General features: G+C 46.8%; 1 protein-coding gene across 3 annotated transcripts in view; it reads right to left on the bottom strand.

Moving 5' to 3' along the window:
* RARA (retinoic acid receptor alpha) overlaps positions 1–26685 on the bottom strand; it is a 171446-nt gene that overhangs the window by 97458 nt on the left and 47303 nt on the right. For 2 of the 3 annotated variants that reach the window (XM_030220664.1, XM_030220663.1), the window contains exon 2: positions 4602–5162. In XM_030220664.1, coding sequence (XP_030076524.1) covers positions 4602–4779 — 178 coding nt within the window. In that variant the 5' untranslated portion in view covers positions 4780–5162. Of the gene's footprint in view, positions 1–4601; positions 5163–26685 lie in introns of those variants that run through there. The other variant, XM_030220667.1, reaches the window with a different exon arrangement.

Here is a 26685-nt window from a genome sequence, read left to right as displayed (position 1 = left end):
GCCTCTAACCCAAAGAAGTGGGAAGGGGCGCTCATCACAGCTTGGCTTCATTTGCACACTGACCAACTGCAGCCCCCAGAAATAGCTGGGTCTGGAATTATTCAGGAGGAGGCAGTAAGCCACCACAGCAATGCAGTCAAAGCAGCAAGCCCAGAACAGAGCCAGGGACGCATGTAATAGGGAAATTTAAATCAAGCTTCCATCTCCACTCATGTTCTGACCCCAGGAGGGAGGTGGATTACCCTCTTGCTTTGGTGGGGTGTTAACAGAATCAACAAGACCCACATGAATTCTGGGCCTGTAAATCTCAATAAATCCAGGAGCACAGCAAAATGATAGCAGAGAAAAGATCAGCCTGGCACACCCATGTCCACACATCCAGTAAAGGTGGTTGGATTTATCACTGGCACCCTGTGCAGGTTGTTCCCCTCCCCCACCCCCCTTGGTATGCAGATCTCTCTTATGCATATTCATTGTAGGTTTGGGAACCCTGCTATATAGGGATTGTCTGTTTATTCCAGTTCCTTTTTCTATTCCAGCACTGGTTTTTGTCTCCAGCAGGAGGGCATTCCAGGCATCCACCACCCTTTTAAACAGGGGACAACCAACATCCACTGTGGATGGAGTTAAGAGAAGAGGGGGAGGGGATAAAGCAAAGAATTACAGACCCACACTCCTGTAAATCCCAGGTCAGCTCCTGACAAGGTTAAACAGTGCAGCCATAGGACACTGCCTCAGACAGGAGGAAGGGGCCTGGGCTGGAGACAGGCCAGCTGTGCAGATCACTTCCTCCCAGTGGCTTAGGAAGGGGGGGGGGCGGGAGGGGCAGTCCACCCCGGGTGCACGTGCTCGGGGGTGCTGTCCCCACTGGTTCCCTGCTCCCTCTGCCCCGGAGCAGGTTACTTCCTGTTCCGGGGCAGAGAGAGCAGGGAACCAGCGGGGCCGACGCAGCTCCGAGTGACGTGCACTCGGGGCGGATCGGCCCTCCCGCAGGTAAGAATGCGGTCCGGGAGGGGGGTGTTGCGCTCCGGGGGGGGGGGGGGGGGTCATGCCGTGCTGCCCCCGGGGGGGGGGGGGGTGTGCAGCGGCAAGCCGCCCCGGGTGCCATTAGCCCTCGCTACGGCACTGCTTCCTCCAACCAGGGAAATCCTCATGTAACAAAAATCCCCTACTACTCAATAGATCACATCTGAACCAAGGAAAACCCAAGGGAGGGGCAGAGGATCTTTACAGCACTTGATAAGAGGTGAAGAGAAGTTGCGGGATATGAGTTCAAGACCCATCTCCCTTCACCAACGCTGAGTGGTCTCGGGACAAGTTATGAGATATCTTAGTCTCCCCATGGCAAGAGAGTCAAGGTTTTAGGTGTAATTCTAGATTCTTCGCTTGTTTATAAATCTCAAATTTAAAAAAAAAAAATCTATGGGAGGTGAACTTTCTATCGTATGAGGCAATTGTGACCACTTAGGCCCTATTTATCAGAGTCACATTTTTCAGTTCTGGTCCAGATGATGGTATTGTCTCATTTGGACTATTGAAATTCCCTTTATGTTGAGAAGAGGCAAACTTTTATATAAATTGCAGATGATTCAAATACCGCTGTACATTTGGTTTTTCTGTTGGAAAAATATGACAGAAAATTACACCAGCTTCCTCTTAGGACTTGTATTATTTTTAAATCAGCTTGCTTAATTTTTCGTGCTTTAAATGGTAGTTTGTTCATTTCATATTTTTCAGATTTAATTTTGTCTTTCTTCCCATCTAAGAAATAATTTTATGTTAACTTCCTGCTTTTACTGGTGTTCGATGGAAACGTCATTTCAAGGCTATGGCCTCTTTCCAAGATATTACGTTTTGCAATGCGCTTCCTCTCAGTATTCGTTCAGAGTTCAACTGCGAAAAAGTTGAAGGCATTTTTAATTGACAAATTTTATTTTAACGGTGTAGCTCCTCATGTTGTTCTGAGTTTTCTTTTTGTAAACGGTCTTGAACCTCATACTGGAACTAGCGTGGTCAATAGATTTCAGAATAAATTAATTCTGTCATCAACTCTGTATGTGACCATAGGTGTGTTACTGTCCTACAGATTCTATATAGGTCACCCAAATTTGGGAGTTCAGGGCAGAGGCGTACACAATTAATGAGCAATTACTTATTGGCACTAATTTAGCCTTATCTGTGCATCTGCCTACGTGGTATTCTATAACGCTCCAGTAGAGTGGAGGGGTGGCCTACTACTACTACTTATCACTTCTATAGCACTACAAGGCATACGCAGCGCTGTACACCATACATGAAAAGACAGTCCCTGCTCAAAGAGCTCACACTCTAAATAGGACAAACAGAACAACTAAATGGAATTAAAGAGGTGGGGATAAAAGGGTACAGGCCTAGTGGTTAGAGCACCAGTCTTGCAATCCAGAGGTGGCCAGTTCAAATCCCGCTGCTGCTCCTTGTGATCTTGGGCAACTCACTTAACCCTCCATTGCCTCAGGTACAAACTTAGATTGTCAGCCCTCCTGGGACAGAAAAATATCCAGAGTACCTGAATGTAACTCACCTTGAGCTACTACTGAAAAAGGTGTGAGCAAAATCTAAATAAATAAACGCTGTGTGCCCAAAGTGTCTCACAGGTCAGGGGCATCCCAACAATTTAGGCAGCGTTATAGAATACGTAGGTTGCACGCCCAACTTGCATGCCAGGATTTACACCAGGTTTCGGCATTGTAAGTCCTTCCTGGGCACTGGGCTTGACACCACGTTGCTTTTCTATAAAGGGCGCTTGGTGCGGATTTTAATATGGATCTTTCCAGCACCATTTACTGAATCAGGCCCTTTACCTCCCTGTGGCCTACATTTACCCAAAATGCAGTTGAAAGGCACTGGGAGTAGTAATAAACACCTGGTTCCTTGCCCCTTTGGAAGCAGACACCCAGTTCAGATGCCAAAATTGTGCTGCCAGGCCCCCAGAAGTAGTTGCCTGCACAGTTTACAACCTATTCAAAATTGTGCTGAAAGGCAAGCCATACAATCAGTGGCGTGGCGACGTGGGCCTGGGCCCCCGTAGATTTGGCCCTGCCGACGACCCTCTCGACCCCCCCCTCCCGCCGCCAACCCGCTGTCGCCTACCTTTGCTGGCGGGGGACCCCAACCCCCGCCAATCAAGGGCCTCTTCTTCTGGGGCAAGGCTTCGTTCTATTTCTGTGAGTCTGACGTCCTGCACGACGTCAGACTCACAGAAACAGAACGAAGCCTTGCGCCGGAAGAAGAGGACCTCGGCTGGCAGGGGTTGGGGTTCCCCGCCAGCAAAGGTAGGCGGCGGCGGGGGAGGGGTCGAGGGTCATCGTCGGCATGGGGGGGGGGTCAAAGTTGTTGGTGGCGTCAGCAGGGGGGGGGGGCTAAAATGTGCCCCCTCACCTCAGGCTCTGGACCCCCTTCCCGCTGAAGTCTGGCTACTCCCCTGCATACAATGTAGATCATTAGAAATATTAAGGCTCAGGCTTCAATCCCTGCAGCCTCACCTGGTGTGGGGAGGAGAAGAGAGGCAGCAGTGCCCTGCCCTGCTCTCCTCCTCCTCCTCCTCCTCCTGGAGTACTAGGGCACTCGGTTCCCTGTGTTGCTGCTCTTAAGTGCTCTGTTTTTCCATGTCAAGTCTTTTGTTTTCTAAGCCTCTATTTTTATAGCACAGGCACTGGAGAATCAACAAGCAGGAAAAAAAAAAAAGTATCCAGTACAGATATGTCAGAACAGCTCCAGGGGTTCAGTCATTGTAGGTGGTGGGGAGGCGCCTCGCCACAGCACAAAGAGCTGCAGAGCTGTGCCGGAGGTCCAGCCAACTGCCCTGAACAACAACCCAAAGGGCCCAGCAACGCATATTTTAAATGAAAGGAGAGGTTCTGACCCATTCCCAAACCACACACTCTATACCTGGCCTCACTCATACATCCGTGGAAAAAGGATTTGACAATTATAAAGTGCTGAACTGCTGAGGAAGTTCCATGTTTCTACAACAGGAGGCAAAGACTGAAAAACGGCGTCTTCTACAGGGTGAGCGTACACGAGAAAGATCGCAGCTGCTCTCTCAGTACCACAGCACGCTCAGTGAGGAAACGCGTCCCTTTGCAAAGTCTGAAACCCCCCTCTGTCCTGCACTGGATACAGTACAGGGAAGTCTCCCTTCCTGCTGGGATCCCCCCCCTCCTTGAACTGCATCCAGAGTGACTCACAGCCACAAACCGTCACCAGAAATAACTAACTCTAATATTCTTTAGAAAAACCCCAGCCTTGCAGCGGTACTGTTCACCACAGTGCTAACTCGGATATATGTTACAAAACACAAAGGCACGAACTCTCACATAACCAGACATCACATCAATCCACGTCAAACCACCCCCCATGTCACCATTCAAACGTACGCATCATCCAGGAAAACATGCTTCCAACAGTCAACGAAATGTAGGAAGAACAGACTAGGTGCAGGTTCAAAACCAGGTTACGTTAAAAGGTATCTGCTTTTGTTTTTTATACATTATGATACCCAACCATGACATCATACTCTTGTCCCCCCCCCCCTCATAGATCAAAGCACAAAAGACACTTACTTGCTGGTGATGGGGTGCTGTAGCCACTCACAGGGAGCTGGTGTTGCACACTGGCCAGCGACCCTGGCGGAGAGAGCCCCCCCAGCATGTGCGGGAAAAAGAAAGCGTAGTGAGGAACAGAATATCCACTGAGATGCCCACCCCCCGCCGTTGGACAAGAGCCACTGTTGCTTGCCATACCCAGTCACTGACCGAGTCCTGGAGCGGGGGAGAGGGCAGAAGGCGTTCACATGTGAATGGTAAAACCAGATACAGTACACAAAAAAATATATAAATATGAAAAGCACTAGTCAAAGCTCCAGGAGGGTCATTTATAGGCATCCAATTTGCCCCCTCGTCAGCTGTGAAACAGCTCCAGCATGCCACAACTTTTAATCCAGTTTAGTGAACTTCCAGGCCAGCTGAGCCCCACAGTCCTGCTGGCATCACATGGCCTTCTCTTCCCTTTCTTCTGCAGGAGTCCAGATCAGCTTTGAGAAGAATGCTTGCTCTCCGAGTGTGCTCCCTAATCCACAGCCACCATCTCCAACAATCCTTCTTGGCTTCCAGGTTTTTTCCCTCCTGCAAGAGGGGTGAAAAGAAGACCATTAGAGCCAGAGACCAAATCATCTTCCCATAAGATGCTTTGATCAGCCTCCCAGTCCCAACCAGGAGCAAATTAAACTCTATTCTTACTGAATTACAAACAGAAGGACAAAGGAGACATGAAACAATGGCACTGGAGGTCATGGGTTTCACCTGTCCAACCCTCTCACCTCCCCCCCCCAAACTTTAGATAGTATAATAGGTGAAGCACTGCAGCCTCCTGACCCTGGCTGCACACTTTACCATTTATAGGCAGTGGCGTTTCTTGGTTGGCTGCCACCTCCCCCCCCCCCCCCCCCCCCCCCGGCACATCATCTCCAAGCCCCCCCCCCCCCCCCCCCCCCGGGTGCATACTTCTTATCTGCTGGGGTGCTGGGAGCAGCCACGCGGCTGTCGACTCCGCTGGTTCCCTGCTCCCTCTGCTCCGGAACAGGAAGTAACAGCAGAGGGAGCAGGGAACCAACGGAGTTGACAGCCGCGCGGCTGCTCCTTGCACCCCTCCAGCAGCGTGCACCGTCCCCACCACCCCGCCCTCGGTACGCCACTGTTTATAGGGTCTTTGGGGTAAGTACTCTAAGACCCATTCAGACAAATGCAATGAATTGTACAAACAGCGTTGGAACCTTATCTGTGTTATCCGAATGTTCTAATGCCTGCCTATTTCACAACTATTTCATATGAAACATCTATGTTGTATGAATGTTTTTCCAGGCTGCCTATTATAGTAGGGTGTCAGCAGAGTGCAAATCATATCATATTTCTGTTATAGGATTATTTATGTCTGTATTTCTGGTACTGCTTCATGTTAGCCCTATTACTAGGGTTCAATTTTCCAGCTCCAAGTTTACTGCTTATAATTGGTCATTTTACTATTGTTATGCTGTACCTGTTGTACACTGCCTTGGATAAATCCCTTCATAAGGTTAATAAAGCCCAATAAATAAGTGAACCTGGCTGTATGGAAAGGACACGCGTGAGCCAGTCTGTAAGTGGTCATATTGGGAGCATTTCAGAATGCAGAACAGTGGCAGGGGTGGGGCGGGCAAGACCAAGCACCACGAGGTATCCAGGCCTCACCTCTCCCTCGTCAAAAGTCTGATCAATTCTGATAAAACTTCTAGAGAAAGTCACATCCGTCTTCACTGACTCACAAACCAATTGGAGACGCAGTACATGGACTCACCCTGCTATCAGACCCGAACTAAGCATCAGGATTTGTACCATTAAACTCTCTCGTGTGGGGCCAGCAGCACACGTGACACCTGCTCTTAAGCAACTCCACTAAGGCTTACAGTGGCACAAAAAGAATTCATTTTAAGGCGCCGACAATTGTTCATCAGGCGTCGTTTGCATCTGCTCCGTTTTATCTGAAGCAAGCACTGCAGGTGTACCGTCCCAGACATATGTTAAGATCAGAATCAACTGCGTATTTCTGTTGATGCAGTAATGCAACTGCGATATGCTGATACAAGAGCTTCGGCTTTTGTGTCAGCTGGAATTTCCTTGTGGAAAGAACTGTCTGACCAGCTTCGGGGATGATCTGACCGTAAGCAGTTTTAAAAAATATATATTTTTGAAAACAAAACTGTTTGTATCTGCGTTTTGGTAATTATACACAAGTCTGCTGTTTGACGCTGTGTAATGTTTTTGTGGTTGAATATGAATGTTTTTATGGAAACCACCTAGTTATAGGTGGTATATAAGTTTTTTAAATAAATAAATAAATCACCTGTGCAGTGCACTCTCTTCCTGCCTCCGCCCCACAAGAGAATAAAATCAGGTCTATTTGGGGTTAGGGAGGTTTATATCAGCTATCAATACATACAAGCAGGAAAAGAACACACATACAGAGCTAGGATGAAGGCCAGACGTTCGCACACACACACACGGGTAGGCCTCAGGCCTTCTTGCTGGGTAAATAATGTGACCACTTCTGTTTGCACAGCTGTATCAAACTCAAGAGATCAAAAAATAAAAATGTGGGAGAGCAGAGTCAGAGCATAGTGAATGGCCCTTTCCTTGCTGCACAGGGAGAGTTGCTAGAGCACAAGCAAGGATGTGTGTTCAGGGGAGGGGGAGAAAGAAGGATGACAGTTTACAGCCCCGACTCACATAGGCTTTCTCTCCCCTATTCTGTGTTAAGTAGAGGAAAGCTTGGAGAATAAGGCTCAAGGTATGTCAGAGAATGAGATTTCAGGGAGGGGGGGTAGTGCATAATCCAGTGGTGTAGCTAGGTGGGGCCACGGGGGCCTGGACCCCCCAAAATTTGCTCTGTGCCCCTGGCTGGCAAGGGTCCCCAACCCCTGCCAGCTGAAGACTTCGTCCAGCGCTGGTCTCCGGCGACGGCACATTGCCTACCCTGCTCTCTCTTCCCCCACGTCAGGCATGCTCCTTTTAGTGAAACTGAGCATGTTCAATCTCACTAAAAGGAGCGCGCCCGACATGAGGGAAAGAGAGAGCAGGGCAAGCAATGCGCCGTCACCGGAGACCAGCGCTGGATGTTTACAGTGGCGGCAGTGGAGGTACGACGGCAAAGGGGGGGAAGTGGCGAGGTGGTGACCAAAATGTGCCCCCACCTTGGGCTCTGGCCCCCTCCCTCCTCGAGGTCTGGCTAAGCCCCTGGTATAATCTATAATCAAGAGACACACACACACACACTCATGACCATGCTGTCCTGAGAGTCAGAAAGAACCTGGAGTTTCTACTGTTAACCCCCCCCCCACATACACACGCGCACATTCCATATTCATGCTATTCTCCTCATTAGAGGTCTCCTCCCTTCCTCCAGCCAAATCAAAGGCCATGAGCCACCCCTCTTCCCTCTGCAGGCAGCCTCTTGTGCACACAGCAGTCAGGCGTGCACACATACAATCATAGGAGGGTGTGCACATCCCTTCCTGAGTCACCCAATCAGAGAACAGAGAGGGCTTTTAATTAGACTGGAGAAAGAGAGATCTCTGCTCTATCCAAGCTCCTGACTTATCTGCGCCAGGCCTTTAACTCTCTCCTTCCTCGCACCCAGTCCAGACTGCTGCAAAGCTCCCACCCTCCCGATTCCCCCAGCCCATCACCTGCAGCTTTCCTTCTCTCCCTTAAGAGGCCCCGCACCGCCTCAACACAAAAGCAGAGAAAAAAAAACGGATTTCATTACGCAGCTGCATCAGACCATTCATCTCACCGATTACTGTGCCGTTTGCCTGGGGTTTCGTTAATTTTATTTGATGCGTGGCTTACAGCGCCGTAAATCTCCCGCGAGCATTAGAAAGGAATCATTTCTGAAGTTCCATTACACCCCACTAATGACCCCGTGAAGATCTATTGCACCCCAGAAAATCAATGTCAGCTTCATAAAGATAAGAAGTGGGAGGGGGGGGCGGGGGAGTGAAGCACAATGGTGCAGTGCGTGTGTATTATTAAAGCCAAGAGGTGCTGCAGGCTACCCACTCCAGACTCAAAGAAAAACAAACACAGCCTCTTCACTCACTCTGTGTGCGACAGGCCCCTCCAGTGATTTCCATGAGTCCCAAGGATCAGACCAAATTCTGACCAAAGAGCTCACATGCCTGTATTCACCCTTACTCCAACATTGCTTTCCTAAGCCTGTGTCAGGTGAAAGGCCACAGATCATCCATTAGCTATTGCACTAGCTTATCACCCTTCCTGCGGCCATCCTCTCCCTCTCTGAAAATCTCTCTCAGGGTGCCAATGTTTGCATAAACCTAGAACAGGAGTTCTCAACCCAGTCCACTGGACATAACGGACATAACCAACTAGCCAGGTTTTCAGGATATCCCCAAAGAACGTGCACAATATTTTGCATAGAATGAAGTAGTGCATGCAATATCTCATGCACATCCATTGGGGATATCCTGAAAACCTGACTAGCTGGATATTTATTATTTAGATTTTGCTCACACCTTTTCAGTAGTTGCTCAAGGTGAGTTACATTCAGGTACTCTGGATATTTCTCTGTCCCAGGAGGGCTCACAATCTAAGTTTGTAACTGAGGCAATGGAGGGTTAAGTGACTTGCCCAAGATCACAAGGAGCAGCAGTGGGATTTGAACAGGCCACCTTTGGATTGCAAGACTGGTGCTCTAACCACTAGGCCACTCCTCCACTCCGCATGGAAGTTCCCCAAGGACAACATGGAAATATGTGTTTCCATGTTGCCCTTGGGGCATGGTTTTCAGGATATCCACAATGAATATACATTTGAAATATAAACAACCGTTTTACATATTTATAAATACCTTTATCACAGGCAAACAAAACCCAGACATTAAAATATCTAAGAACTTGTTTTTGACATCAACCAGAGCAACGTGGAGATGGCTATGCAGACGGCATGGATTTTCAGCGAGTTCTACACCGTTTCTGCCAATATACCACAACCCAGACTTCCCGGCGGGAACAACTTCCGGAGTGTTTGCCCGTTGGCGGGGAAAGGGTATTCAATTCCTATACCAACTAATAAATGTGGAAGGGCAAATGCGTCCTTTCACAGATTTGCAGAGAGAATACAAATTGCCAGCCTCGGATGTGTTCGCCTACCTTCAAGTGAAACACTATGCTACATCAGTAGGCTGGATTAATTTGTGTGAAGATGTTCAGGATACATTGAGCACAGCCTTAACATTGGGATCTCAAAATGAAGTACCGCTAAGGTACCATCACAGATATTTATTGGACACAACAGAGGACATAGACTACAAGAAGAGGGCACAGGACTGGTCCGCAGATCTGTCAGCGGAGGTGACAGACAATATGATACAAAATTATTTGACTTCTATACTCAACACATCGCCATTCACGCGATACTGGGAATTACAATACAAATTTGTGCTCCGTTTACATATCTCACCACACAGAGCCCAGAAAGCAGGGTATGGAGCAACTGGAAATTGCCTAAAGTGTGATGCGCCAAAGGCCACTCTGGGACATATGTTTTGGGCCTGTCAGAGAGTGCAACATTTCTGGAAACAAGTGCTTGAAGCAATCTGGACATGCTGGCACAGAAGGATAGAGCTACAGCCCTTACTCTTATTTGGAATATACAAATATGCCAAGCCGGCGTTGCCGGGATACCGTGGATTTCTGCAACGTGCGATTATGATTGGAAAAAAGGTGATCTTAAATGGGTGGATGGACCGGAATGGACCGAATATCACCCAATGGAGAATATTGATGATTGACTTATCTAAACTGGAAAGATGCGCGGTCTCCGCCCAGAACCTAGAAGACAGAAGGCGGTTGCGACAGACATGGGGCAGACTCTGGAATACGCTGCAACCGTCAGCCAAGAGAAACTTACTTGCCAATTAAACTCAAACTCAATACTCTTCCTTGATGATGTCATTGTTGTATTTTAGTTAAAAGGGAAAGGGGGAGGGGGGTAGGCTGGGTGGGGGGAAAAGGGGGGGGAAAGGGGGGACGTTCATAGATAAAAATGTTAGACAGCACAGGCTTACCATGTAATTTCCAAAGAGTTGTTATTGTACTTGATATGCTGTCAATAAAAATCATTGAAACATATAAATACCTTTATTAATTCATTTAAATATTATAACAACAAATCACATTGTTATAAAATTCAAACATACACCCACACTCATGCATACCTCTCAACTACATATCAATAACAATAAATACACCAGGATTATTGTTGCAGTGGATTCTCAATATTGAACAACCAACACACGGTCGGAATTATACGTCGACGGTTAAAGTCATACGATATTCAAACATGAATATACATGAGATAGATTTACATACAATGGAGGCACTCCATGCACATCTCTCTCATGCATATTCATTGTGGACAACCTGAAAACCTGACTGGCTGGGGATGCCCCAAGGACTGGGTTGAGAACCACTGCCAAAGATGCTAGATCCCTCCCTCTCTCTCTACACCAGGGGTTTTCAATCCATCTTTGGGACACACCCAGCCAATCAGGTTTTCAGGATACCCACAATGAACGTGTATGAGATCTAATTGGGGCACTGCATGCAAATCTCTCTCATGCATATCTATTACGGATATCTTGAAAACCAGACTGGCCGGGTGTTGTCCCAAGGATTTGGTTGAGTACTGCTGCTCTACACTAAAGCCCTTCCCCCCCAGCAGTGAGGGAAAATTAATCCATTTAATTCAAGCACATTCCTAATGATCTCACTTATCCTGCTGTCCAAGGAGAACCTCAGTTACAGGTAAGTAACCCCACTTTTCCCAAATGGAAGATATGAAATTCACCTGAACTCTCAGGAAAGATCATTTCTGCCTCTTTCCCTGCCCAGTAACCTCATCTATCTGGGAGGGTTATTACTCAAGGGATTCATCATGTCTCAGACAGGGATAATAGCACCTCCCCCCCCCCCCCCCCCACAAATGACTTTGAGATGAGGTCAGACACCTGCGTGACTCTCCACCCCCAAGCAAAATACTTCCTAATGTGAAGTCCTAAGCCAGGTTGAGAGAGACAAAGATGAAGGTGCCCCTGACCTGCATAGAAATTCCACCCCCCCCCCCCCCAACACCTACATCTAGGGAGTTTTATCAGAGATACAGGTGGGTCTGGGAGACAGAGATGTTTCAAGACTCCCCTGACCTAAAATTTATCAGAAGAAAAAGGAATTACAAGTATTAGCAGAAAGACATGTCTCTGGCTTTACAAACTTTTTCCCAGGCCTGTGCCAACAGGTGGGGGTAGGGGGTGCTCTATCAAGATTAACTCACACTGCCTACTCTTGAAATACAGACGGTGAAAAGGCCTATATCCCATTACCCAGCTACTTCCTGACCTGCCAACTTTCCTGTGGGCTTATCTGCATATCATCTGCCAAAGTGTAGGAAACGCTGGGGACCCAGGCTCAACCATCCCCCGCCCAACTGGGGACCTCTTCCACTCCACACAGACTGTACAGGACAAGCCTCTGGTGCCAGGCTGATGTTGGCACACACAGATATCAAAATAACCTCAGGATATCCTGTGAGATTCCGCCCCTGCATATGGCAGGCAGCAAGGAAAGGCAAAGAAAACCCCAATCCTGAGCTGCAGTGATCCTGCAGAACCACACCCACCTTTGTACCTCAATCCTACTCTGTAGCATCCCCTATTACAGTTCGGGACCCCTACCCCACACAAAACTCTGCCCAGATACCTCACTGCTGTTATTCCCAGCTGAAAGTGGTGCTGTTTCAAGAGGCTCTGTGGGTGAAATGGACACTCGAGCACCTCCAATACCGAGCAAGCTTCTTCACTGTGTTGGGAAATTTGTTTAAAGCCCCATCCCCCCCAAAAAAAAATTCATTCTGAAACCTTTAAGCTAGGGAATAATTAGACAGACTGTGTGTGGCATGCCTGCTACCCTCACTGATCTCACTGGGCTGAAATCTGTTCCTCTTCTTTTTAATCACTGGAGTGGCTCTGACTAAATCTCACATGAGGAGAACGGAAGCTACAATGCAAATTGTCACAACTTCAGAGCGCACGCTCCCTGTAGAGACGGCGACACCATGACTTTCCCAGCGATGATCAAGAAAACACTCTACAAATGCCAAGACCTTGAGTGAAAGTGCAGTACAGGTCTCCTCTTGGAAGTCTCACCAAGACAGTGCTACGGGGATGTGGTAAAAGCAGTTAGTATAGCTTGGTTTAAAAAAAAAAAAAGTTTGGACAAATTCCTGGAAGAAAAGTTCATAAGTTGTTATTACAATAAACCTGAGGAAAGCCACTGCTTATCCCTGGGGGTAAGATGGCATCTTGCTACTTTTTGGGTTCCTGCCAGGTACTTGTGCCTTGGATTGGCCACCGTTGGAAACAGGATACTGGGACTGAAGGGCTTTCGGTCAGACCCAGTATGGCAATTCTTAGATTCTTATGGCCGACACAACTTCATGCAATTTACTGCCAACCAATACCCAAAGCCTTCTTGAAACTATGGTGTTATTTCAATCTGACGTTTCCACCCTTGCCCTCCCAGTTTCATTTTTCCTGTAACGTGGCACAGAGCTGCGGAGTAGGAGTGAGGCTCACTGACAGATCCGAAATAGGAGTTTCACTACTTCAACACAATAGGGGGCTTCTGGGCAGAAGTGAGGTGCATTGCAAAGCAGTGAGAAGTAACCATCACCCTTCACATGAGGAAAAAAACTCTACCAGTGCCAAAGGCAACCAAGTCCAAAACTGGAGCACAAACTGCAGTGGACCTGGGATTGTGAGGAGCTTTATTCTCAATTAGGCCAGCGGCAGAACTTCCAGGAGGCTTCTCAGCCTTTTCTCCAGGCACCTGTTGGGGGCAGTGGTAAGCATCCTTACTGGTCTCCGTCATGGCCCCAAAGTTGCTTTAAAAAAAAAAACCCCAAGTATATCGGGGAAACTAAACAGGAGAGGGACAGAGACTTTCAAGACATCTCATGAGGCTATTTTTCATGGCCAGACCGCTCCTCTCAGCCGCCACCAAGCCACACCTAGGTGCAACTCTGGTATTCTGAGGGATGCAAGTTAACTACACCCCCTGGGAAAGCACCAGAGCATTCTTACCCTCTCACTCAAGGAAGCACAAAAATAACTGGAGAGACACATGCCTTTCTCCAGGGGTGAACTTCAGCTCAACCCAGTCACAGGGAAACCCTTCAGCTCAGGCCACTCATGCACTGGAGAAGAACCATTGGAAAGTTATCTTTGGCCAGTGCACTGAGAGGTCACACTGGGTGACTTGCTCTATGTCATATGGTCTCCACTTTCAGCTATAATCTGTATTTGAATTCTTTGGTAGCTCTAACTGCATGTGGATCAGAAACATCAAGCCTATACAGACCCATGAGCACTTCTGGATTCCGCTTTCTCTTTCTTCAACAATGTGCTCTGCAGAGGAGAGACCTGCCATGCCATGACACAACACAGCTAGGAAAGACCATCAGAAATTTGGGATTTGTTTAGGTGCAGTAATACCTTATGGTTTGATAAAAGAACTAATGGCCTTCAGGAATAGAGTAGCAGCCTGATGGTGCAGTGGGCTGAGAACCTAGGGGACTGGGTTCAATTCCCACTGCAGCTCCTTGTGACCCTGCAAAAAAAAAATCACTTAACTCCCCCCCTCCCCGGTACAAAAACTTACAATTGTGAGCGCACTAGGCACAGAGAAAGTACCTGTTACAATAAATGTAAACCACTTTGACTGTAACCAGTGCATTTTTTCTAACGAAAAAGGTGCCGGTACTCAAATGCCAGGCCACCCTTCAGGGGTGGGGTGATCACTGAGGGGCCCAACCCACAATAGGCAGGCTGCCTGCAACCAGTCACAGAATCTAAGACAAGGCAGAATTGGTGTGTAGGGCCTGAGCTCTTTCATTAAAACTTGTGGATCATGGGTCAATTTTAGCAGAGAATGGAAAAGGTGCCGGTACTCAGTACCCCCTCAAAAAAAAGCCCTGACTGTAACACAGAAAGACGGTATATTAAATCCATGACCCTTATTCAGAAGGCTGTAAATAAAAAAAATGCAAAATACAGAGATTGGTCTCTGTAGATTACAAATAAGAGTACTTTTCCCTCATGTGCTATAATACAGAATTACAAAACCATATACCTGCTCTCTAACACTGAATAAAAAAAAGATACAAGATCTACACTTTTTCCACTTCACTCCAGACAGTGAAAAAGGCAAGCCAGCTACTGTCCACACCACAAGGCTTCCTGCAGTGCCCAGGGGTCAGGGAAGGAAGGGGCCTGAACTTCCTCTTCTCTATCTCTGATCAAAAGGGGCTTTTCTGCTTTCACTGCAGCCAAGAAAGATCACCATTGCTATGAGCTTGATCCTGTGCACAATCATCTCTCCTCGTTCTCACACAACAACGATTCCCACCCTTCTCTCACATTCCAGGAGGATACTGAGGTATAGACAGCACTGATGATCACCATCCTTACAATGGTCCCTTTGTTCTCACACCTTACTGAAGAGCACACAGCACCAATGACCCGCAATCTACTCTCATATTCCAGAAGGATGCCGAGGAGTACACAGCACCAACGATCACCATTCTTACCCCAATAATCCCTCCTCCTCTCACATTCCATTACATATACATAAGTATTGGCACTATGGTGATGGCAATGTGCCAACCAACAGTACAAGCCACAGACGGGCAAGTGCAGCAGACTTCTGTGCGACCTTTAAGCAGCGACTATTAACCCTCGACAGGTCTTAATTCTGGGAAGCAAAGATCTTTCACCCACCCTTCATATAGGTTCAACTTTTTCTTTACTGTATGTGTTGAATTTACAGCTTTAAAACAGGGCCCTGAAAAACATCAAAAATTACCCTCAGCGTCTTCAGATCAATATTAAAAATAGAACACATTAGTGTGCGGGAACTGGGGCGCATTTGGGACATATGTTCTGGTTGTGCCCCCAGGTCCGTGTCTTCTGGACACAGCTTTGTGCATTCGTCTCGAGTATCTGGGGGTTGCAGTGGTGCCCCTTACCTACCCTTTTATTTGACAAATATAAGGTGAGAGGGAACCGAAGGAAGGGTATGTTACCGTTCCTACGCAGGGCGACTGCTATGGGAAAGAAAACGATTTTATTGAATTGGATCTCATCGGAACCCCCTTCCATGCCACGGTGGCGATCCCTTATGATCTCCCTAGGAGCCCTAGAACGTAGGGAAATACATGACTTAGCATCCCCAAAAGGAGATCGACTATTACAATGTTGGTTACTGTTCTGGGATACCTTGACTCCCATGGCTCGCAGTAGAATTCTGAATGGGTAAGCTTGCAGGGTGGAGGGTGGGTGGGAGGTGGGAGGGTGGGAGGTTAGATAGGCACATTATGAAAGCAAAAATTATAAATGACCAGGTTGACCATGGATGTAATTAGATTATTGGAACACACTTGTAATGCAATGTTTTTTTTTTCCACTTTATTGTCACCTGTATCTTTTGGTCATTAATAAAAATGATCTTAAAAAAAAAAAAAAAATAGAACACATTAAAAAAAAAATGAGGATAGAAATAGAGATTTGCGGGGGGGGGGGGGGGGATGGATAGGAAAATGGACTCTGCCAGGCCCTCTCCATTCAGACCACTGATTTGCTCCCTCGCCATGGCAGCAAGCAGAAAATCTGTCACTGACATGGCAATAAATAGCCCTCATATTCATCCTGTAAGCCCCTGGAGCAGCTGCTGGTAAATGCACAAGTGCCTGCAATTTAATCTGCACTAAACTCAGAATGCGATTACAGTGATAAAAAGGAAGGGAGGGAGGGGAAAGAAATGATGAAAAGCCTTCAGGGCCCAGAGAACAGGGACCATGTAGGTTCTCAGTGAGCTTATCTCACAGTGGAAAAAAAAGGAGGGGGAAATGGAGGTGGCACATTGGTGGTGGGGGGATGTATTTGCTGTGTTTTGTCCCAATATATCTCCCTCCCCCCCACACACACACCACCAGACACAGGCTCACAGCAATCTTTTCAACATCAGATTCATACTTCAGTGTATCAAGTCTCAGAGATTCCAGTCTGGGGAACACACTTTGCCTCAGCTACTAGTGAAAAAGTGAGAACACACTTTGCCTCAGCTACTAGTGAAAAAGTGAGAACACACTTTGTCTCAGCTACTAGTGAAAAGTGGCATCTCCTGCTCCACCTGTTAGGATCAGAGTCACTGCCCCATGTACAGCGATGCTCTTACCCAGGGAGAACGGAGATGAGGGGCAGGGGAGCTCCTTTAACAAAATTCCATTTAAGGGAAAAATAATAACACAGTTGCGTGATATCACCACTGCAGAGTGGTAGAGGTAAGCCGCTGCTGTCCATCACCACAAGCCAGTCAGGTTTTCAACGTATCTACACTGAATATGTATGAGATATATTTACAACTGTATCTCATGCATATTTGGAATCGTGAAGAACATGAGATTTATTCATTGGACATTTCTAAGTTAACACATGCCTGGACATTTCAAGCTATGACGTTTGTGCAATGAAGACTGAAAGAATGGACTGAGTTGATCTGGCATCAGGCTCAGTATGTTATAAATACTGTATGTTGGCATTGTTGAAATAGTTCTACGGTGCATGGTAGGTTAAGCGCCATAACAGAAGGTTAGTTAGTGTGGTACGAAAGAGGGTGAGTGGATGATGTTTTAGTGAAGAAGTGTACTATAACAATAATTTCTCACAATTCAACACAAAACACCTTACAGATACCCTGACGCTGTGCACCTCTACAACGCCCCCAGCCCCACACCACCCTTTTCACATGGTGCAACTCTACAGCTCCAGCCCCCACTCCCCATCATGCACATCCACAGCCCTAGCCATCCCCATCCACACTATATACCTGTTTTGAACCCCTCACCTCTTTACATTAAGCACCTAAACTCCCTCCCTCCCTCTCCAACGGGCCATATGTACTCGAATCCCCATCAGGCTGCTTTGTGCAGGAGACCTTTTACACTACTTGAGTCTCATCAGCTCTCTTATACCATAAGAGACGTGCCTTATCATCTTACCAAAAATCTAGGCGTAGTGTTGAACTAAGAAAGGTAAAAGTCACTTCAGGACAAGAGGAAGCTGCTGATGAATCTTCTGTGCTTTCACATCTGCGGAAATGTGGGTGGAGGTGAAGAGCCTCCCCCTCCTACTCTCAGTACATCCTGTGCCTCACTTCACCACAAAAGCAGAAGAGAGCGTGTGCCGTCATCCTGGGTCTCTGGCACAAGACCCACAATCTGTGGGCAGAAGGGGGGGGGGGAATATTTCCCAGCGTGAAACCTCCCTGGAGGCTCCTCTCTGTACCCACAGACAAGCTCCTATTAAGTCACCTTTTGCTCTGTGTAATGCCCCCACCCCCAGGCCAGACTCCTGTTCTCTGATGCTCCTACCTAGTTTTCTCTACTTTTCATGCTGAACTATACCCCAGAAGCCAGCATGTATTGTCCTTATACCCTTCACTGTCAATGTTCTATTACGTATTGTGCTGACCTTGTAAGTAGTATACCATGAAAACTCAAAAAAAAAAAAATCAAAAAAACTGCAGAGCAACAAAAAATTATAACATCCAATATTGCTCCTCAAAAACAATAGTAACCCAAGGGATTGCAGATAAAGATATATTAAAGGAAAAAAAGAAACCTCAATAACCCAGGATGCCTGCAAGACAGAAAGAACAAAATTTTTTTGGCCTTGATCACAAGTCCCCCCCCCCCCCCCAAGGCAGAAGCGAAACAAGGGGGCTCCTTGTCAGGGGAGCTACACTGGCTTTAAGGATTTCTACTATGTACTGGGACCCGGTGTGAAGATTTTCAGCTGATATGGCGATAACGTGATTACCACCCGGGTAAAGAAGCTAAGTAGTATTAACCTCTTTTTTTCTTGTTGTTTTTTTTATGCAATACTAGTAAAAAAAAAAAAAAGGCCCGTTTCTCACACAAATGAAACGGGCGCTAGCAAGGTTTTCCTCGGAGTGTGTATGTGAGAGTGACTGTGTGTGAGAGAGAGCGTGAATGTGCGAGTGTGTGTGTGAGAGAGAGAGTGAGTCTGGGTGCGAGTGTGTCTGTGAGAGAGAGCATGTGTGTGTGAGAATGAGAGTGTGTGCAAGTGCGTATGAGAGAGACAGTGTGTGTGAGAGAGTGTTTCACACAGATACAGTGTGTGCGAGAGTGTGTGAGACACAGACTCTCTGTGAGACTGAGTGTATGAGACCAAGAGAGTGTGTGACTGTGTGACACATAGAGAGTGAATGTGATACAGTGTGAGACATAAGTGTGTGAGAGACAGTGTGTGAGAGAGAGAGAAAGACATTGACTGTGAGAGAGAGAGTGTGTGTGTGTGACAGAGATACCTCCCCCCCCCCCCCCTGGTGTCAGCCCCCCCCTCCCTCCCTCTCTCTGGTGTCAGGGCCCCCCCCTCTCTCTCTCTGGTGTCTGAGCGTTACTGTGCAGGACGCTGAGCTCTGGCTGTGCTTCAAGGAACTGACCAATCCTATTTAATAGAATGCACCTCCAACATTCTGAAGCCGAGAAACCTCGTGTGGTTGGTCACTTCTGCTTGTGACGAACCCAGAAGTACGTGATGTCAATTCAGGAGATGGATACAGAGAGCAGGAATGCCTCAGCCATGCAGTCAGCTTCAGAATGTTGGAGGTGCGTTTTATTATATAGGATGGTTGAATAGTTTAGTAGGTCTTTGTAGTTGCCAATACTAACCTTTGCGAAATTTTGCAGTTTATTCTATTCTTTCAGGGATTTTTTTTTTTTGCTCCAGCGAGTTTTTCCTCCCTAAGTGGAGTTGTTTATCGTTGAAGTTGGTTTTCTGAGAGTAGTTTGAAACTGGTGGACAAGCGCCCTGTTAGGGGAGTCCATCTATGTAGGCACCTGGGCTACTGAGGTTTCTTTTTTTCCTTTAATATATCTTTATCTGCAATCCCTTGGGTTACTATAGGTTTTTAGGAGCAATATTGAATGTTGTTATAAGTAGTACACTATGCCATACTTTGTATTATTTGAATATTCTTACTGCTGTAATTGTCTATTGCTCATGCTTGATTTATTACTATACAGAACACATCCCAGAGCTGTGCTAGCAGCTCTCTCTCAACAGACCGCACCTCGAATATTGTGTTCAATTCTGGTCGCCACATCTCAAAAAAGATATAGTGTAATTAGAAAAGGTGCAGAGAAGGGCGACAAAAATGATAAAGGGGATGGGGCGACTTCCTTATGAGGAAAGGCTAAAGCAGATAGGGCTCTTCAGCTTGGAGAAAAGGCAGCTGAGGGGAGATATGATAGAGGTCTATAAAATAAGTGAGTGGAGTGGAACGGGTAGACGTGAAGCGTCTGTTTACGCTTTCCAAAAATACTAGGACTAGGGGGCATGCGATGAAGCTACAAAGTACTAAATTTAAAAACTAATCGGAGAAACGTTTTCTTCACTCAACATTTAATTAAACTCTGGAATTCGATGCCAGAGAATGTGATAAAGGCGGTTAGCCTAGCAGTTTAAAAAAGGTTTGGACAACTTCCTAAAGGAAAAGTCCATAGACCATTATTAAATTGGACTTGGAGAAAATCCACTATTTCTGGGATAAGCAGCATAAAATGTTTTGTACTTTTTTGGGATCTTGCCAGATATTTGTGACCTGGATTGGCCGCTGTTGGAAACAGGATGCTGGGCTTGATGGACCTTTGGTCTGTCCCAGTATGGCAATACTTACGTACTTAGACAATATAAGAGTAATATGGAGTAAGGTGAAAAGGCTGCACTTAAGTAGGACCCCATACAGAACACACTCCCAAATGGCTGCAACACCAGATAATGCTCCTGAAGCACAGATTGCAATCCCTCAACTGTTTAACACAAAAAATCCTGCACATCTTCAGAATCCAACCAAGACTGTAGTTTAAATGAGCAATAATCTCCTCAAGGAACAAAACCTCCTTAGTCAGGGCATTAACTGCAAACAATGCCCAGTCAGAGGATATTATTAAAGGTGACTCATTAGGCTCTGGATGGGATGGGGTAGGAGAATGGGTGATCATGATCTACCTGAGATTTCTTAGGTGCAGGGAAGGAACTAGATCACCTCACGAACAGGCCGATGTTCAGAACTCCCGTGGCAAAGCCAACGGCGCAGAACCCATACTGCCAGAACAGCACGGAAAACTAGCTCACCAATGCTCAAAGGAAATGGTATTCAAATTATACGTGCACTGCAAAAGCAAGGGGGGAAAACCCTGCTTGGTGAACGCGCAGAAGAGCGAGTTCAACTCTTCTGCACATGCGCCAGGCAAACCCGAAAGTGTCAAGCTAGCAGCTTGCTGTCCAGGTGTTTTTTCAGGAATTATAAAGTGGAGATTTCTTCCGATGAAATTTCTGGGAATATGTAGCATTTGACTAAATGTCTAGACCCCTGATGCAGGCCAGTAGGGCTGAAACACAAGTCAAGTTGGGTCTCCTTTACTGTTCTTGAAGTTTGCTGAAATAAAGAAGTTTGTTGGACACCATCTGCGAGAGGTTTTCCTTTTTTCCTCTACTGTTTTCGCCTGAAAGCGAAGCACATATTAACACCTGTTTTCTGTGCCTTTAAATATAAGCTTTTCAAAAAAATGTTTTGTTTTTTTTTAATTGGAAGGCTTATATTTAAGCATAGGAATAGGCACCAATGTGTGCTTTCACTTTTGGGTTTGCTCGGACTTGCACACATTCATTTCTTAGTACCGGCGCTTACAGGCTTGCACGGGCTTTCTTCCACTTCCAAAAGAAATGAAAACCGGGAGCAGCGTTTCACTGATCCCCCTGCCCGCTAATGGAACGGCTCCCCTCGGTCTGACTTGCAGCAGAACCCCTACTTCCTGTGAGTGCCAGCCAAATAACACACAAGGTGTGTGTTTTTTTTTTTTTTTTTAAACAGGAGATTAACAACTTATGTGCCCCAGAAAGGGAACCAGTGAGAGGGGGGGGGGAGGAAGGGAGGGACCTGGCACTACCAGGTGTCCCTGCTCAGCACCTTAGCGAGCCCTCAACCTCGCAGGGTATCAACTCATCCCGAGGGAACAGGCGAGGAGCCCCAAAATCCAGAGCTACAGAGTTATGACCATCCACCTGCTAAATAGAGAGAATACTGAGGTTTGGGTGGCTACACATGACCACATATAGAGCCTCAGAAGTTCTCTCTATCTCCACCTGCTGGCAGAGGGACATAACCCACCAGTCTCTGGATTGATCTGTGGGACGCTAGAAAGAATAGGGAGAAATCCTCTCTTCAAACACCCTAATGCCTGCTCCAAGCCAACATTAGGTTTTCAACGGAAAGGGCAGCTTTGTTTTGTGCACTGTTCTCCGCGCATTGGCAGGTAATAGGAAATTACATCATTAATATCTGTTTGACTACATTTGCATGTTATTTGCGCTAATCTTTGGTGCGCACTATGAGGCATATTTTCAAAGCACTTAGACTTACAAAGTTCCATAGAAACCTATGGAACTTTGTAAGTCTACAGTGGGGGAAATAAGTATTTGATCCCTTGCTGATTTTGTAAGTTTGCCCACTGACAAAGACATGAGCAGCCCATAATTGAAGGGTAGGTTATTGGTAACAGTGAGAGATAGCACATCACAAATTAAATCCGGAAAATCACATTGTGGAAAGTATATGAATTTATTTGCATTCTGCAGAGGGAAATAAGTATTTGATCCCCCACCAACCAGTAAGAGATCTGGCCCCTACAGACCAGGTAGATGCTCCAAATCAACTCGTTACCTGCATGACAGACAGCTGTCGGCAATGGTCACCTGTATGAAAGACACCTGTCCACAGACTCAGTGAATCAGTCAGACTCTAACCTCTACAAAATGGCCAAGAGCAAGGAGCTGTCTAAGGATGTCAGGGACAAGATCATACACCTGCACAAGGCTGGAATGGGCTACAAAACCATCAGTAAGACGCTGGGCGAGAAGGAGACAACTGTTGGTGCCATAGTAAGAAAATGGAAGAAGTACAAAATGACTGTCAATCGACAAAGATCTGGGGCTCCACGCAAAATCTCACCTCGTGGGGTATCCTTGATCATGAGGAAGGTTAGAAATCAGCCTACAACTACAAGGGGGGAACTTGTCAATGATCTCAAGGCAGCTGGGACCACTGTCACCACGAAAACCATTGGTAACACATTACGACATAACGGATTGCAATCCTGCAGTGCCCGCAAGGTCCCCCTGCTCCGGAAGGCACATGTGACGGCCCGTCTGAAGTTTGCCAGTGAACACCTGGATGATGCCGAGAGTGATTGGGAGAAGGTGCTGTGGTCAGATGAGACAAAAATTGAGCTCTTTGGCATGAACTCAACTCGCCGTGTTTGGAGGAAGAGAAATGCTGCCTATGACCCAAAGAACACCGTCCCCACTGTCAAGCATGGAGGTGGAAATGTTATGTTTTGGGGGTGTTTCTCTGCTAAGGGCACAGGACTACTTCACCGCATCAATGGGAGAATGGATGGGGCCATGTACCGTACAATTCTGAGTGACAACCTCCTTCCCTCCGCCAGGGCCTTAAAAATGGGTCGTGGCTGGGTCTTCCAGCACGACAATGACCCAAAACATACAGCCAAGGCAACAAAGGAGTGGCTCAGGAAGAAGCACATTAGGGTCATGGAGTGGCCTAGCCAGTCACCAGACCTTAATCCCATTGAAAACTTATGGAGGGAGCTGAAGCTGCGAGTTGCCAAGCGACAGCCCAGAACTCTTAATGATTTAGAGATGATCTGCAAAGAGGAGTGGACCAAAATTCCTCCTGACATGTGTGCAAACCTCATCATCAACTACAGAAGACGTCTGACCGCTGTGCTTGCCAACAAGGGTTTTGCCACCAAGTATTAGGTCTTGTTTGCCAGAGGGATCAAATACTTATTTCCCTCTGCAGAATGCAAATAAATTCATATACTTTCCACAATGTGATTTTCCGGATTTAATTTGTGATGTGCTATCTCTCACTGTTACCAATAACCTACCCTTCAATTATGGGCTGCTCATGTCTTTGTCAGTGGGCAAACTTACAAAATCAGCAAGGGATCAAATACTTATTTCCCCCACTGTAAGTGCTTTGAAAATGAGCCCCTATGTCTCTCACGCTACAGCCCTCTGAGCATTCTGCGCTCACTAATGCTGGTGCTAGCCCGGCGCTATCGCCTCTATCGCCGGTGTTACGTTTTGAGCATTTGCATGGAAGACTTCCTCCTCCTCAGGTCCATGCGACAGGGGGAACGAGTTAATAGGGGATGGTTATTTACTCTTTCAAACATTACTAGCAGTAGGCGACATTCCATGAAAACTAGGAAGTGGCAGGTGTAATACAGTATATTTTCAGTCAACATACAGTTACATACTGGAATTTATTGCTAGAGAATGTGAACATGACAAGTCGAACAACGAGTCTGAAAAAGGTTTGGGAGGACAACCCATTACAGTTTTTAGCCACCGTAACACACTCGATTTCCTACCCGATTGGAACCAGGTCCTAGGATCTCAAGACCATCTTTTTCTACACTTTCCAGATATAATGAATTTGTAATTACAAAAAAAAAAAAAAAGATGACCACCACTTCTTTTTCTGACCAAGTAGCTCAGATATGGAACAAATTTCCACAATTACTATGCAAGCAGAAACACGATCCTCCATTTCATCACTCTTTAAAAATCTTCCCGTTTGAAAGATTTTATGGAATCTGAAACCCAAATTTATAAATATTCGTACAGATTTATCTTTAAAATATTGGTGTTTGTTAATTTAAACACTTTGTACTTCCTATGGTAGCCGTGACAGTCCACTTTTAAAAATAAAACAAAACAGAGGAAAGAAAAAATCGAACACATTTTTTGATTAGCTTTCAAAAGGTAACCCTTCTTCTGATCAGAAATGAGCAAATGTTGAGAAATGTCAGAATACATAAGTGAAACACAAAAGCAGTCTCACAGGAAGAGGGTGGGTTAGGTGAGAAACAGGGATAGCTGGGTGGGTGAGAGACAGGGAGAAATGGATGGCTGACAAGAGGGTGACAAAGCAGTAGAATTTTATGGTTTATAGTGGGATAGAAAACCCAGATCTTTGTTAAGTCTTATCTGGTGGGTGTCAAAATATTTCATCATTTTGATTTCTGTAGGTTATATGAATTATGTTGTAGAGGAAGAAAAGACCTCAGGCATTCGGCTCTTTTTTGTGAGCCTTTTTTCACAGAACTACCGTTAGAACCTCTTCATTGGTCTCAAAAACCTCCTATGTTAAGTGTTTTCTTTTTTTGTTTTAATTATATCTTACAAAGAACTTTTCTTCTGTCAAATTTAGTGTTAACGTTTACTGTCTTGTAAGGCTTTTCATTGAAAGGTCAAAATATAACACATAGGAGAAAGTGTACACACACTTAGAGGTAGATGCACTAAACGTTTTTCATCGTTAAATGAGCCCTCAGGGAAGAATTTCCTATCCTTTCCATGCACTTAAGCCTATTTTCCGACGACAGTAGCAGCTAACGAAAACGGAATGGAGATGAGCAATTAGTGTGAAAACCCCATTGAAACGACATGCACTAACCTTTTCCGATTGCCTTTACGCAGGAAAAAGGCAGGAAAACTAACGAGAGGTCTGGACCTCTCGTTAGGACAGCTCCGTGGCAGGAAAAAGTGTTAAGTGAAAAAATAAACAAACTTTGAGCCAATCCCAGCGCATTAGCAGAGCTAAAAGCGCTGTGATTGGTCCAAAGGACCTCAGAAAACACATAAAAAAATAAAAATAAAAAAAGGATCGGGAGGGGGCAAGGGCGCTCATCAGGAGCATCCTGTACGGACGGCCTTGCCCCCCCCCCGCTGCTCCCCACTTTCCGCCGCTCCCCCCACCCCGAAAAAGCAAACTTCTAGAAGCCCCTGCCCCCCTCCCTTCCTCACTACTCTCTCACCTCAGCTCCGCCTCCCGACATCCTCCATCCGTGCCCCGCCCCCTTTTGGGGTCGTCGCCGCCATTCCCCTCCTCCATCGGGCCCCCCTTCCTCTTACCGGGCCCGTGCAGCGCCTCTCTCCTCTGTCCGAAGGCGCTGCACGGGCAAGAAGAAAGCTGAATCAGCTGATGCCTGCCTTCGCGATGGCGCGTCTTTCTTCTGCTGCGCCCGCCCCTGTCTGACGTCAGTAACCTACGTAGGTTACTGACGTCAGACAGGGGCGGGCCCAGGAGGAGAAAGACGCTCTATCGAAGCTAGGCGAAGGCAGGCATCAGCTGATTCAGCTTTCTTCTTGCCCGTGCAGCGCCTTCGGACAGAGGAGAGAGGCGCTGCACGGGCCCGGTAAGAGGAAGGGGGGCCCGATGGAGGAGGGGAATGGCGGCGACGACCCCAAAAGGGGGCGGGGCACGGACGGAGGATGTCGGGAGGCGGAGCTGAGGTGAGAGAGTAGTGAGGAAGGGAGGGGGGCAGGGGCTTCTAGAAGTTTGCTTTTTCGGGGTGGGGGGAGCGGCGGAAAGTGGGGAGGGGGCAGGGGCTGCTAGAATTTTGCTTTTTCGGGGTGGGGGGAGCGGCGGAAAGTGGGGAGCAGCGGGGGGGGGGGCAAGGCCGTCTGTACAGGACGCTCCTGATGAGCGCCCTTGCCCCCTCCCGACCCTTTTTTTAATTTTTGTTTTTATTTGGGAGCCATGTGCTTGCGATTTGACTGTGTTTTGACTGTTTGTGGCATGCGCAGAGCAGCTAACATAACGCTTGGCTGCTCTGCGCATGATTTGGGGGCCGATTAACTATGTGTATTGTGATTCTTTGATACATTGTACGTTTCACTACCGATCTCAGCATGTGTGACTTTTTTTTTTGGTGCATTTTTCGTTATTTTAAAATCGTTAGGGACTTTAACGATTTAGATTTTTTTACGTTTGGTTGCTGCATCTGCCTCTTAATCTTAATTCAAAGAATTTCTCAGCGGTTATCCCAACAGAGCGTCTCCGTTTCACACAGGGCTTCTTCAGGA

Source organism: Microcaecilia unicolor, chromosome 12 (genome assembly GCF_901765095.1).
Source record: "Microcaecilia unicolor chromosome 12, aMicUni1.1, whole genome shotgun sequence".
NCBI lineage: Eukaryota > Metazoa > Chordata > Amphibia > Gymnophiona > Siphonopidae > Microcaecilia > Microcaecilia unicolor.
Note: the sequence above shows the minus strand (reverse complement) of the source record. Positions and strands in the feature narration are given on the sequence as shown.